Source organism: Pithys albifrons, chromosome 4, assembly GCF_047495875.1.
Source record: "Pithys albifrons albifrons isolate INPA30051 chromosome 4, PitAlb_v1, whole genome shotgun sequence".
NCBI lineage: Eukaryota > Metazoa > Chordata > Aves > Passeriformes > Thamnophilidae > Pithys > Pithys albifrons.
The window spans coordinates 77,505,115-77,519,250 of NC_092461.1; the positions used below are offsets into that span (position 1 = coordinate 77,505,115).

Below are 14,136 nucleotides of genomic sequence, written 5' to 3' on the forward strand. Positions count from 1 at the left end.
TATCTGCTACATTATTATTGTATTCCCAGGTACCGTGTCAGTTCCAGAAGGGCACAAGAGTTCACCAACTACAGCTGCCAAATAGCTTGCAGGATGCAAGTGACACTGACTCTAGGAAACCATTCTTCTGGTAGCAAGCAGTTCCAGATATAGGCCCATATCACATGTTTCACTGTAATGGGATCCCACCCATCAGCCTTTGGAGAGGGAGAACCCTTATGGCAAAAATGCTAAACAGAACTGCAGACACAGGCCTGCAGAGGGGGCACAATTCTCTGTAGGCGTGAATAAGAGAGAAAAGTAGTTAAGGTCATAAAAGATGTTTTCTTTAGCTACTATTTGCAAAAGCTGTGAGCAAGAATAATTACTCACATGCCAAGAGGCATCAAAAATGCTATTTGAAGGTCCCATTAGAGCACCATAAGAGTCAGATAAGTAACAGTGGAACACATTCTTCCTTACTCAACAAGGAAGTATGCTGGAACTGGCAACCGCATACAGGAAACCACAGTGTGCACACACAAAAACTAAGCTTTCTTCAAGTGTATTGCCGACTGACTACCTGTGCAAGTTGGCAGGTTTCTGAATTAAACAAAATGCATCATACCACATGAAATGGCTACATGCTGTCAAATAATTTTTTAAATGTTCATGAAATATCCATGTCCTAACAGCTGCCATTGGCTTTAGTCAAGTACCATTAACCATATGGCTTATTGCAAACAAGATACTTACCCTAACAATTTGCGTGTGCTGTCGTTCCACAGCGAGATGTAGAGCAGTCTGCTGGTTGACATTCTGGATATCCAGGTTAGCATTACCCTAAAATACAGAGAAAGCATTAGTGTGTTATCATCCCAGCAATTCATCTACAGGCAAGACACAGTCCATTAGGGCACTGAATATGATCCTGAATATGATCCTTGTTTACGGGATTTGAGAACAAAAGTGATTAATACTTTAATTATTCACTGTACAGATGTTAATCTCTTGAATGAAATGACATATCAAGTTTTTCAGTCCCTCTGCACCATTAAGCCACTGTAAGAATCTCGAAGGCAAGCTTGACCTTTGGAGCTCAACACATGTCCCTCCCTGCTCCACTGCTTCTGCCTTTGCAACTGCAGGCGTAAAGGAGCCAACTATTTTCACATCAGATGGTTAACCAAAGCTTGACATTTAAATCCTCCTGAGAGAAGAATCCTACCTGATGCACCAGAAGTTCAGCCACTTCCACATGATTATTGAGAGCTGCCAAATGCAAGGCAGTGTAGCCATCATCTTTTTTCTCATCAACAATCCACGGTCGTGGTAGCTTGGACAACAACACGCGCATTGCACTGGAATAAACATGAAGAGACAGCATAAACACACCTATAATGCATGCTGGATGACAACAGTAGAACAACATTAACTCAGAACTACGCAGAAGCAGCTCAAATAACTGGTAGTTTGTCAAAGAGAGAAAGCAGGTAAAAAGCTGTACTGACAGTTCCAAAGTACAACAATTTCACACTCACTTCCTTCTAGTTAAGGCATACCAACAAACGATACAGTACCTGAAATAGGGTGAGGATCAGGTGTGCTTTTTCAGAAGAATGCTATCGAGCAGCAGAAATTACCTTAAAAAAGTATTCAAACAAGAATTTTCTCCCCAAAAATCTTTATAGCATGCTCTATGTAAATATTTAATGACCAATTTCCACTACATTAGCTTTCTCTAAAATCATCACTTTATAAATTGATGCCATGAGCTATAACAGTTAAAACTCAATTTTTGAGAAAAAAGACACCACAGTAAGATCTCTTATGCACAGATAAAATAAATGCTGAACTGTGAAGTGAGTACTAGTGGAGTATTTTCTTAACAGATAATGGCCAAGTATAACATACCATGGCAGTGTCTGCTAGCTGGGTAAAGCAAGTCAACTACTACAATACTAAAGCAGACTAAATTCATGAAGTCCAAAGACTGAAATGTTAAGGGTATTAACAACACAATGCTAGACAAACAAATTGCTCAATCTTGCATTCTCTCAGAAATACAGTTTTCTTAAGTTTATGTGTCTTAGCTTTTGGAGTAGGTAAGTAACCAAACTTAAGTCCCTTATTGTCTCCTCTTTATAAACAGCATATGCAGCTCCCTTATTACAGTTCCTCAAACATAAACAGACAACCAGAAACCACTATAATCCTGTGTCAAAAAAACCTCTTCTGTCATCTGATTTTTCCCTACTGTTGAAGCTATCTGCTATCTACAAAAGAAACAGAACTTCTTCAAAAATTCAAACTTTTAAAATTCAAGTAATACTAGCTAATGCAAGTGGAACCATGCAGTCACACAATGCCTTGCAAGGAAAATAATATAAATGAATTAAACAGTTCTTCATTAGCAATCTGCTATCAGAAACATGGGATCTCAATAAGCCTCAGAAATAGCATTGTAAAACGAGCCTCTCAGCTATTACCAAAAACCATTCTCAACAGGTAGGAATAAGCTGACTGCCCTGTCAAGTAATTACTGAGCTCCTAAATCATTCTAATAATCTGTCACCTTGAACATTCTCACTGCATGAAGTATTATTCACTCCTAAGCTCTCTTCTACAGCAAGCCAATGAGCTTCCTATAAAACAAACTAACAGCTATGATTGTGGAGACAGCTCACCCTAATGAGCCCTCCTGGAAAGCACAAGAGTCCATGAGGTGGACTACGGTATCAGCAAGAAAGTGCACTCCTTCCTACACGCTGCTCTGGTGCTGTCCTAACAGACCCTGATTTATTAAGCACAAGCATGTGCTCCTGCTAGTGCACTGAATACTCAACTAACCCCTCAGTTTCACCCTTAACACACCATCCTGGCAGCTGCAGTGTAGGTGACACTCTTTTTCCCCCCAGAATCTGAAGGAACCACAACTAACCAGCTGCATCTTCAGGCCACAGGATCACACAGGCCCACAGGAGACCATGACCAACTTCTATGTGGAACATCCACAGCCAGGCTGTTATGGAGGTTTGCCCTCCTCAGAGTGGACAGAAACCATTCTCGGACTCTTAGGATTATTTTTGTTTTCCCGGCAGAACTAAGCTTCTCACTTCCTCACAGTTCAAATCACTTAAACACAGATGAATAAGACAACAACACTTAACAGATTGTACACTGCTCATTGTGAAACATTGCTCAGCCTCTATTCATAACGCCTTCTGCAGCTCTCTTACATGCTAGGAAAAAACCAACCAGAATATTTGAGAAAAAAATCCAAACACTACCAATATTAATTCTTTGAGAAATTCACTTATATGGGAATTTCCAAAAATTGAGGATATAATTTAGTAAAGCACAAGAGACCAAAGCTTTATGAAACGTGGCAAAATAAAGCCGTATTAGTTGGTATTAATAATTAATTTTGTAATGGACTGATGCAGTATTTTCAAATCGAGGACATAAATCTGTCTGGTTCATAACATCAGAACTGTGCTTAACTGCCTTAGGAAGGGAGCAAGTCTGGAGCACTGTGGTTCGCTTCCAATCTGGACTGTCCCTGGGCACCACCACACCAGCACAGAGCACATGGTACCAGCAGCACAACAAGCCTTTCTACAGTGGCTTCCTACAGGACATCATGTCATGTAAGCTCTTTATCTTCACCTGTCAGGCTCAATGTTTCTAAAGACCCCATAAAGCCCTAGAGTACCTACTATGGATCGTATGAAAAACCACAATAAAAGTACCTGAAAATGCCCTATGACTGACAAGCAATACAACCACTGTGAGCGACAGGAAAAGATGGGGTAACAATAGCCTAAGAAAAAGCCCAGGGTCAAGAAGTTCCTCTTACAACTGCAACTATAATCTGAGGAATGCTATGGAAAGGCACCAACACTTAAATCTAATTACAACCAGCTAAAGTAGCTCTCTAGTCACTAAACAAGGAACTCTCCTAACCAACTCAAATGGTATTTTATATCCTTTTCTTCAGTAAGGAAATAATTGACAAATCCACAGATAAATAAAATGAAATTTAAAGTATATTTACACACTTTAACAGATGCCTCGAGAAATGAAACATCAGTAACATTTCTTTAACACCTCTCATCTTTGATAGAAAAATAAGAAACTAATTGACTAGATATTTTGTATGCTATGAAAAAACCCCACAGGTTGGGTCATACTGCTCTGCTTTTAGAAAACACAGATGTGGTCCTGAAAACTTGATTTCATCTCATATACACTAAAACAGATGACAGGCTACTTTCACTGTAGCTGTACTGAAAAGATCAAGAAATAAACAAATCTAATGGTAGCTCTCATCATGAAAGTAGTGAAGAAAACTTTTCAAACTATTATCTTCAGTGTACTGAGCTGCTAGAGATTACATGGCTGATTAAACAGCTGTAAAGATTACTGGTAAGACACCTAAAACTGCGATTGAAACACAGAAATTATGCTATCACTGTGCTATTTTTGTATTATTACTACAGCATCTCTAATGAAAAAACATGTTGTAACAGGTAAGCTTTAGTATTTATTGGTCTGCAGTATCTTCAGCTTAGCAGGAAGCTGATAAAGATTTTTGGCATTTTGTAGCTGGATGATCATTTCCAAGTTCTGAAAATTTTAATTGGCCAATGAAAGAAAAAATTCAGTGAGAATTTTTGAGGAAGTTGCCTGTAAGGCTTTAGTGGGGATGAGGAAACTAGTGCTTTTTTTATAGGTGCCGAACATGTGCTCAGTGCAAAAGGTAAAGAGAAAGCTCAAGTGTGTATGGGGGGCTGAGATGAAGCATCTGTTGCTTTCCCAGGCCCAGCTGTTCCGGGTACAGTCACTTGTACAGCCCAATATAATTCATCCCTATAAAATCACAGCCCATGCTCTAAATAGTTACAAGTGATTTGGTAAAAGGAACACCTATTAATACGGTGCTACATTTCATTTGAGATGTAGATGAATAACAGCAGATGCTGCTGTTACATATATGTATTTAATTTGACCTTGTTACACAAGTCTCTCTTTTTCTTTTCTTTATGAATTCCTGCTCTTAGAGACTCTGGAACCACAGTTTAACATATATAGGGCCAGAGAATAGATTGAGTTGTAAGAGACCTTAAAGATCATCTCATTCCAACTCCCTTGCCATGGAAATTAAACAGCATGAATTGTATACTTGCAAAAAAAATCTGATACAGATTTGAACAGTATCCTAATTCCATTTTAGCCACATAGTGCACTTTTTAAAATAACTGTTACCAGCATTAGATATAAAAAAAATCATTGTTATGATGAAATTAGCATATGACATATTATTCATTTTCAACCTACATACAAAATTTCTTTTTTAATGTGGTATTTTACTTATAGAACTTTTACAGACGCTCATCAGCATTACCTGAGAAGGTGACATACAATAACAGACTTATTTGGAAAATCTACCAGATAAAAGTATTTGTATGCAAGATAAAGCTAGCATCTCATTGTATAAAAATGATGCCAGATTTAGAAGTCTTAACTGCAAAGGCATCCTTCCACTCTGTTTAAAAAAATACATGAAGAGAAACTAGAGAAGATTCTCTGCTACCAACTGCATGCAATTTGACTGCAGAATGATGTAAAGAGGGAAGGTTGAGGCTTTGTGGGATGGTGGTGGGGTGGTCTGGATTGTCCCTCCTTTGGGGGTCTCTTTGTTGTGTTTTTATGAGAACAGATTTTAGGTGCAAAAAATTAGGCTACTTCACGATGTGTATAAGCACATTTAACTTCAATTGCTAGTGAAAGACTCAATCCCATTTTCCCCTGCACTTTAATTCCTGCATTATGTTGGCTCTAGAGACACATCACTTTCTAGAGAGTGAAACAACCTGCCAGACTCTTGATTTGACAAGTTCGCTTTCAGACAGATCAATGAGATAATCCAACTTACCCTGCAACTTGATGAACACTAGAAGAGATAAGAGTAAGGAAATGATGAAGCCAGAGATGCAGGGAGGGCAGACAGCGCTTTCCAGAAGCAAAGTCTTAGATCAGCATAAACTTAGCAGCAATCATATCACCAGGGGTTGTAAAGCACTTTCTACTACAGGTTTCTCTACTCCCCTACCATTCTCCTCCCTCAAGTCAGGCTCCCACTGTCTCAGTGTGACATGGTTTCATAACATTTTACAGTAATCCTGGCTTGAAGTATTACACACACACAACACCTCTCGCCCCCACATACTCCTCTCTCCACTGACTCCCCACCCTGCCTTCTGTTAGAACCTCAGCCAAAGGAACAGATCAGATGTAATGACAGCTTCCAGGTCAAAGTTTTCTTTTAAGGCCGTGTAGTCAGCTGGGTATTTTACAACATAACGGAAGCGAAACTGCTTTTTGCTAATCCCATTCTTGTCCTCTTACTATCACCTCTACTCAAAAAACCTCCCCCCAAAAAGTGGTCCCAACACAGCATCAAAAAGGTCACCCCATGCTGCTGGAGTCTCATACCATTCTAATACAGAATAGTACTCCAAGGCTGCTCACTATGAAGCAAAAAATGTTTGTACCAACATGGTGCAAGAAGTAACACAGGAGCAGGACAGTGCTATTTCTGGCAACGATATGACCCGAAGTGCACGTCAACACACAACTTCAAGCCAAATCAGTTCCCTGATCTGGTTCACACCACTCACTTTGCAGTACAGAGCGTTACACTGGAAGAAAAAAGAAGGAAGTATTTATCCCTCAGGAAGAAGTAAGAAGGAATAGATTAATACTTCAGACTGGTATTACTGAGCAGGCTGCATTCTTGAAATTAGAGTTTAATATTTCATATCTGACCGATGGCCTAGTTAGCAAAAGTTTAAGCAGACAGGTTTTCTTATTCTTCTCCCTGGGATTTACAAGCATCTCTTGGTTTTGAAAAATCGATTTCAATACACAAGAAATTAAATAAACAATGAGGCATATAAATTTACATGGAATTCACAAAAATGTATTCTGCATTAGCCTAGACCTTGCACAATGGCCTTTTCTTCAGTGCATAATTATGAAAACAAAGAGAAAAGAAAAAAATGTGACTTTATCAGAAAGCTACACTTCAACAGAAGTTACAGGGTAATAATCTACCAAACACAGGACAAAATCAACACAAAGAGGAAGCAAGGGAAGTATAAATCCAAGACACTGGTCTGCTCAGGACTTTGCAATACAATCTTTATCCTACAGTACTTAACTTTGTAACTAAGTAATTACATCAATAATTTTTTGAGATAGTATTTCCATTTAATCAGTTTAAATTTAGATTAAGATATTTTCAGCTTTTTCATTCTTTCTCCTAAGCGAAGATTTTGTCTGAAAAATACAAAGTCTTGAAGTATTTGGATTGCTGACTGTTGCATTTAAATGGATACATTTCAGTTATTCTTTTTTAAGGAAAAAATTACATATACTCCCCATGAATATGAAAATCCCTCCTCATATTTTGAATGTGCAGTTATTAGGCTTGCCACAAGCCAATTTTGTAAACATGAGAGTCAGATTGATGCAACGAGCTGTTCCCTTGATTTCTTTTGTAATTCTTTTCTTCTAGAAAATTTCAGTTTTTTCAAAGAACAGTAGCATCTAATTTACATGTACATCTACTTTTTTAGACTTAATTCTATGAATAAGCATTATAAACAAAATACTACAGAATTATTAAACATAATGGTATGGAATTATATGGCTTTAGTAATTAAAGTTTTTTCAAATAATTTCTAACTTGATTTGAATATAGAAATTCAGGTCTACAAATTGACACCAACTTCTATTTTATAAAACAATTGTATGATTTCCAGTTGAAAACTTAGATTGAGGCTGCTGAGACCTCAGACATGTTGTTAGTCGCAGCGTTTTTCACTGATCAAGAAACCAGGTTACACAACCTGCTGTGGCAGCACAGGATATTTATTGTTCTATATCTGCGTGAAGTCCTTGCCTTGTTACTAGCAGCGCTGCCTTTCCCCCCCGCCCCTCTTCCTCTCCTCCCCCCTACCCCTGTTTCTAAGTATAGTTACAGCCTCATCAGGGTTTACTAGTAGCAGCGCAAGCTCAGTGAAAACCTGGGAAATCTAACTGGAAACACAAGAGAGAGCTTTATTTGGCAGTGCTAAAAAAACCTGGGGACAAATGGCTAAGCGGCGGTGGAAGTGCAGGCTGCACAATCAATAGGCAGAGAGCTGGATAGAGGTTCCCTGCACTGCCGGATCGACAATCGACAGCTGAGAGACTATTTTTTGCAATGGTTGACTAAATATGGTCAGGGAAGAGAGAGGCACAAGAGAGCCTGTTTGCCTGGGAGTGCATGTTTCAAATGCTTAGCTGCCTATAAAGCCGTAACAGTTTGCTCGTGCCCTCTAAGTGGGAAATACGGTCAGTGTCTTCTGTAGTGTGTCTGCGGGAGCCCTGACCTCGCTAGCAGAGTTGACCTCTGAAGATGGAAAGTAGCTTCAACACAGACCTGCCTACAGTTAAGCCTGGAAACATAACCTCAAGCAAGAAAAGATGCAGTGCAATATCTAAGGAACTAGAAGAAACCAATATTTGCCGGGGGAGGGGGGAGATGATTGCTACTTTTTTTGGTGCCTTTTTAAATTTTTTTGGAAGCAAGTCCAACTTTTGGGGGGCTTGGTTTTGGTCTTTTGTTGGGTTTTTATTTTTCTTTTTGGCTGTGAATATTTTCATCTGACAGTGGGCTAAGTTCACCTTCCCTTGGCTTCCTAACATCTATCCTTGGAGTCTTAACTCAGTTCAGCAGACATAAGGTATAATTTCTATACAACATCATCCATATTTTAGCATTCAAAGAAAGGCACGAGGTGCCAATTAGGCACCCATCTTTTCATGCTTTTTTTTTTCCTTTTAAGTTTATCTATTTAAGGTGGTGAGGTACTGTATGCACCGACATTCGGCCCCCCCTTGCCTCCCCCTCCCATGTAACGAAGAGCTGATTCAGCGAATAGAGTGAGAGAGCACTCAGGATGAGATGGCTGCTGCTGATGTGTCTCTAGGTCATTACCTCTCTTCCAACTGCAAATGCTGCATGATACTAAACTTACAGGTAACAGAACATCAGGAGACCTGCATTATTCTGCACGTTTAAAGGATGCCTATGACTTTCTGCATGTATATCTTATTTACTAGAATGTTTTTTATTGTTATATTAATCCCTCTACTCTGGGAACAGCTTAATTTTGAGTGTGTTAAAGTACCAAGCATTTGTAGTGTAAAGAGCAGGTTGAAAGAAAACAATGTTAGTTCAAATTTCATAGCAAAAAAAAAAAAAAAAAACAAACCCCAACTTGCTCGGTAGGCAGAATTCTTTTTAAAGAAGATAAACTAATAAATTGCAATGCCATTAGATGGTTGTTCATTTCAGTGAAATGTATTCTTATCTTCCTATGCACAACTAAAAAAATAACCAACTTTAAAAGAAAACCTAATAAACAGTGTGGTAGTGCAACGCTGAGTTCTCAACTAGGTCTAAGCAAAATTTTCAAGGTGCTTTATCTCAGACATACATGAAAACAACCTACTTAAAAACTAGAATGTGACTGCTGTGGTTCTAATGCTGCATTGCTGATTCTCCTCGTAGTACTGTGCTAGCTACTGCTACACGCTGATTTGCTCTCTATCAGCTGCACTAGGTTTTTGTCATGAGCTGCAGAAATTCTTAGTTCCTCTGCTCGCAGCTTTCCTTACGACTGTTACAGTAACTAATTCTTAAAGCTTATTTCAAGTTTACCTTCTGATGGTGTAAAGACAAAGCTCACTCCTTACTGTAACCCCAATCAATTCTTGAAATACAAACTAAGCAACCATGATCTTTATCTGACAGCCCCTTAGAAGTCAAAGCTGTACTGTGTACCAGACACCTAACCACAGTTCCAAACCAAGTCACACAGAATCTTATGAAACAGGGTTAAACTTGGGTTTGTTTCTTTGAGTTGGTTGTTTGGTTTAATTTTTAAGTTGTCATAAAAATTTCAAGTGTGAGCAAGACTTTGACTAAGGCAGGTGAGTGCCAGTTTTAAAAAATGAGAAAAGCTGCTTGCAGAAGTGTTGAATAGGTATTAGCTTTCCCATGTGACCTTTGGCCTAACAATCCAAATCCTGTCACAGCAGTTAGAGGTTGTTTTCTTAATTCAATGTCATCATCTTTATGATATGCAACATCACTGATGACATGTGCTTTTGTGTTTGGTTTTTGTTTGTTTTGGTTTGGGTTTTCTAAACCCCTCTGAAATACAGCGTAAAAAAGTGTAAACCTGCAAAGAGTTTGCAAAATACTGGATGGGATGCAAAAAGCATGGGGTGGGATTTGGGTTAAGAAAATAAGTCTGTAACTGCCATATTCGACAAGTCTGTGCTTCCCTTCAGGACACGAGATGCAAACTGTACTCCAACATGAAAATCTGCTAGAAGACCTGGGAGAAAACTGAAGCTTTCATAGTGGACTACAACTACAAATTCTAAGACAAGATGACGCAGAGCTACCAGCAATTCAACTCCTCTGCACTTAAACACGGTCACTTAGAACAAACAGCATGAGGCTGAAAAAATACGGAAAAGCACTTCTAACACCAATGCCATCCCAAAACAATGAACTATAACCAGCTTTAAGACACTGTGCAGGTAAATTGTATTGCAAAGTTCAGTTAGCATAGTAAGTTTATTTTCTGTCATCAGTTAACATTTTCTTCCAAAGAATTGTCAGCCTGAGTTTTACCTAATGACAGCAACAGAAAGCAGCAAATTATTTCTCAGGTTCAACTGACAGGCAGTCGAGCACCTCTGTGTGTACCTGCTCAGAGCACATACTTCTTTATGTACCCATATGAACATACAATGCTATGGAATGTAAAGAAGTATGTATTTTTGGCAGGCAAGGAACGACCAGTAAGAGGAAACTAAACAGCTGCTGGAAGAAACAGGTTTCCCTCTTGTTTGAATGACATTCATGTGACAAATTGGCTTTCTAAGGGTCATCTGGTATTGCCAAAATAACTCATACTTGTTAGTAACAAAACATTAAATTAAGTGACTATAAAAGTGGCTAGGAAGAATTGTTAACAGCTGATAAGCAGGATATTAGTTGCAAATAGAACTCAAAACAAGGCTAGAAATGTAATCTTGAAATGCACCAATTAAGAGTACAGCATAGCTGCAAAATTTATCATTACCAGTACTCCTCACTTAGAAGTTCCTAAAGTAAACTTAGAAGCCTGATTATCAAAATGTATCTCATCAAAAATAAGTCACTCTTCTAGTAATCACAGCCTGTTCTGTGTCCTTCAGATGGTAGCACTTAAATTTGCATCTACCATAGAATATTTAAATCCACACGCTGCAACTGAGACAAGTATTAACAGCCAAGAAATTACAGCTGTGATTTAGAGAAAATAATAGCCAAAATAATGAAGTATAACAACTTCTGCAATTTAACAAGACTTAAGTTAGAATTTTCTCCAAATCAGCACTTATTATGCTCACTGAGCTCTTCGATACAAAGTGCAGTGTCAGGTTTAGCACAGAAAGTGACAATACAGAGATTTCTAGGCCACAGTTGCTAGTCAGCAGATTAAAGCTATTGACAGATTCCTAAATGAAAACACAAATTACAACTACAATCTAAAAGGTAAGTTTTCTTAAACACTATTTTCAAATAAGCTGTATTTATTTTAAATCCAAATTTAAGAAAATTGCCTATGAAAAGATGACTTAAAAGCATCCAGAAAATTGTAAGAACTACATAAGTAGATCTGCAACACTTCTAAGTTCTAAAAGTTAAAATATAAAATAATATTAAAATTAAAATATACTGTGCATATTATTCCAAAGTAAAGACATTCAACATCAAATTCAGAAACAAAACAAGAACTACCTGTTCATCAATCCAGCCATTCCTACTCATGACAGCAACCTTCTAAAAGCAACTATTAAACAGGATATGCCCATGATACGCAGGCACATTTGGCCCAGATTAAAGACTAACTGTATTCCCTTGCTTACTTAAATGCCTGGGAGAAAAAAAATAAAAACCAGAACAAGCAAGAAAAATAAGCAAAGGCAATGTATGATTTTTAGACAGAGATATGATTTTTAAATATTCAAATAATTATCAAACAGGTAATAATATACATAGCCTGATATTTTTAACATCTGAAACTATCTATTAACCTATGTACAAGAAGAAACAGTATCTTATCTGGACCATTATCTTATCTGCTTAAGAAAGCAAAGTATCAGTATCTGTTTTAAAGCTACTTCTCTTACAATTATATATTTTGACCTGAAAGCTACAGTATCTTAGCATCTAAATTAAAACTTGGGTTTTAATGGGAAACAAATCAAATTGCAGTAGCTATTCTGAATAGAGTAGTGCTACTGAACTTCATTATGTTCACAGAAACCAATTTGGTATTACTAACAGCTTCACTGAGGGGTTAATTGCTAAGCATTCAGTTCTTTTCCTAAAAAGTTCCTGTGCTCAGTGTCAATTGATCTGGCTTACACTATATAATGAGACCAATTTTTTTAACAGCTTAAATTTATTTTGAAAAGTTTTGGTAACAATTTATCATACTGTGTTCTCTCTTGTATAACATTGCAATGCTATGCCAAAACAAAATGACAGTTCAGAGTGATACAGAAGTTAAAATTATATGTTGACATTGCTTCCTCCTAGTTCATGTTAGCATATCTCTAAGAATACATATCCAGTCACTCTAAAATGTCACATCCATCACTTAGATCAGCTGTTCAATTTTAACTGAGCACACGTTGAACTTTGGGCATCTGCTGACACAGTTGTAACTCAAACATTTCAACTGTGTGACTGACAGGGATAACAGATGCTGACATTATCAAATGCTACACGGCTTTTTTCCACAGCCGTTTTTTGTCCCGATATGGCCAGTACATGAAACTGTACTGCCATCCAAAAGTGCACTTGAGCAGCTGTATCTGTAAAACAGTTCCTCTATAACTGGTAAAAATAGAAACTCATTTTATAGCCATCTTGCTGCTTAAGTCCAAGTGACACACCTGCTATGTTTCTATTAGGATACATGGTATTGGGAATATATTTACATAAATATTCCCATCAGCATCAGACTATGCAACAAACAGATGTAGATTATCCTTGACACAATCATTATTGGTGAATGGTTTGAATTAATGTTGTCCCCTACTTTCCACTGTAGTCAAAGCTCAGAAAGAATTCAATATATGAAGGGGGGAAAACCCCACACCTTTGTGAGCACTCACAAATGTATTAAGGACTTTAATTTAGAAGAAATCAGCTGCAACATCAGGTAATTCTTTAAAAGCTGTATTTTTCTGGCACTGAATGTTTTAACATATGCTATCAGAGTGAAAAAGAAATCTATCCCGCTATATTATATAATCATTCCTAAAAAGTTAATACTAAACAGAGATATAGCAATGGAATTGAAAGCACTTGACATTTATACTTGTGCTAACCAACTACAGCATAAAAGCAGCTGCAAACAGAAACCTGCCAGAAAATGAATGGGGGGGTAGGGGGGGGAAAACTGAAACCTCCTTCCCCAGGGCAGTTTAACATAAAGAAGAAAGGGAGCTCTATCCGATTAGAAATTTTAGGACTTCAGTTTCAAATCTACTCTAAAATTTCATTACTGCAGACAAGAAAAAGTTAAAACTGCAACTTTAATTTGATTTGAGAATCATCCAAAGATCCTCAAGGAAATACTCAAGGATGGAACAAACCTACAAAGGCCTTTCTGGTATACAGCTTTTCATTTTGCAATCTTCAAATTAGAGAAAGAGTTAAAAATCTGCATTGACAACAAATTGTGTAACACAGAAGAAAGCCACATGTTCTTTGTGAACTGTTCATGTGCTTAAAAATGTGTTACTAAATTATAAACTCCCTGCACTCCAATGCTTTGCTAAAGCTGGTAAAATGGAACCAAATCACCTCTTCAATGGATTTGGTCCCCTTCAACCAGCTGTAGCTATGCATTGATCACTACAGGATTTGTCATGTTTTTAAAACTGGACATGAAGCCTGCTCAGAGTATTTATGTAGTCCTCTCTGCAGTTCAGTTCAACTATTCTAGGCAGCCTGAAGACAGAAGGTAA

At 37.8% G+C, this 14,136-nt stretch overlaps 1 protein-coding gene across 3 annotated transcripts in view; it reads right to left on the minus strand.

Annotated features, from left to right (window-relative positions):
• The window catches only part of MIB1 (MIB E3 ubiquitin protein ligase 1), a 75,958-nt gene that overhangs the window by 23,615 nt on the left and 38,207 nt on the right, over window positions 1–14,136 (minus strand). For all 3 annotated transcript variants that reach the window (XM_071554688.1, XM_071554687.1, XM_071554686.1), the window contains exons 13-14: window positions 1,208–1,340; window positions 736–822 (exon numbers count right to left, since the gene is read on the minus strand). In XM_071554688.1, coding sequence (XP_071410789.1) covers window positions 736–822; window positions 1,208–1,340 — 220 coding nt within the window. The remainder of the gene's footprint in view (window positions 1–735; window positions 823–1,207; window positions 1,341–14,136) is intronic.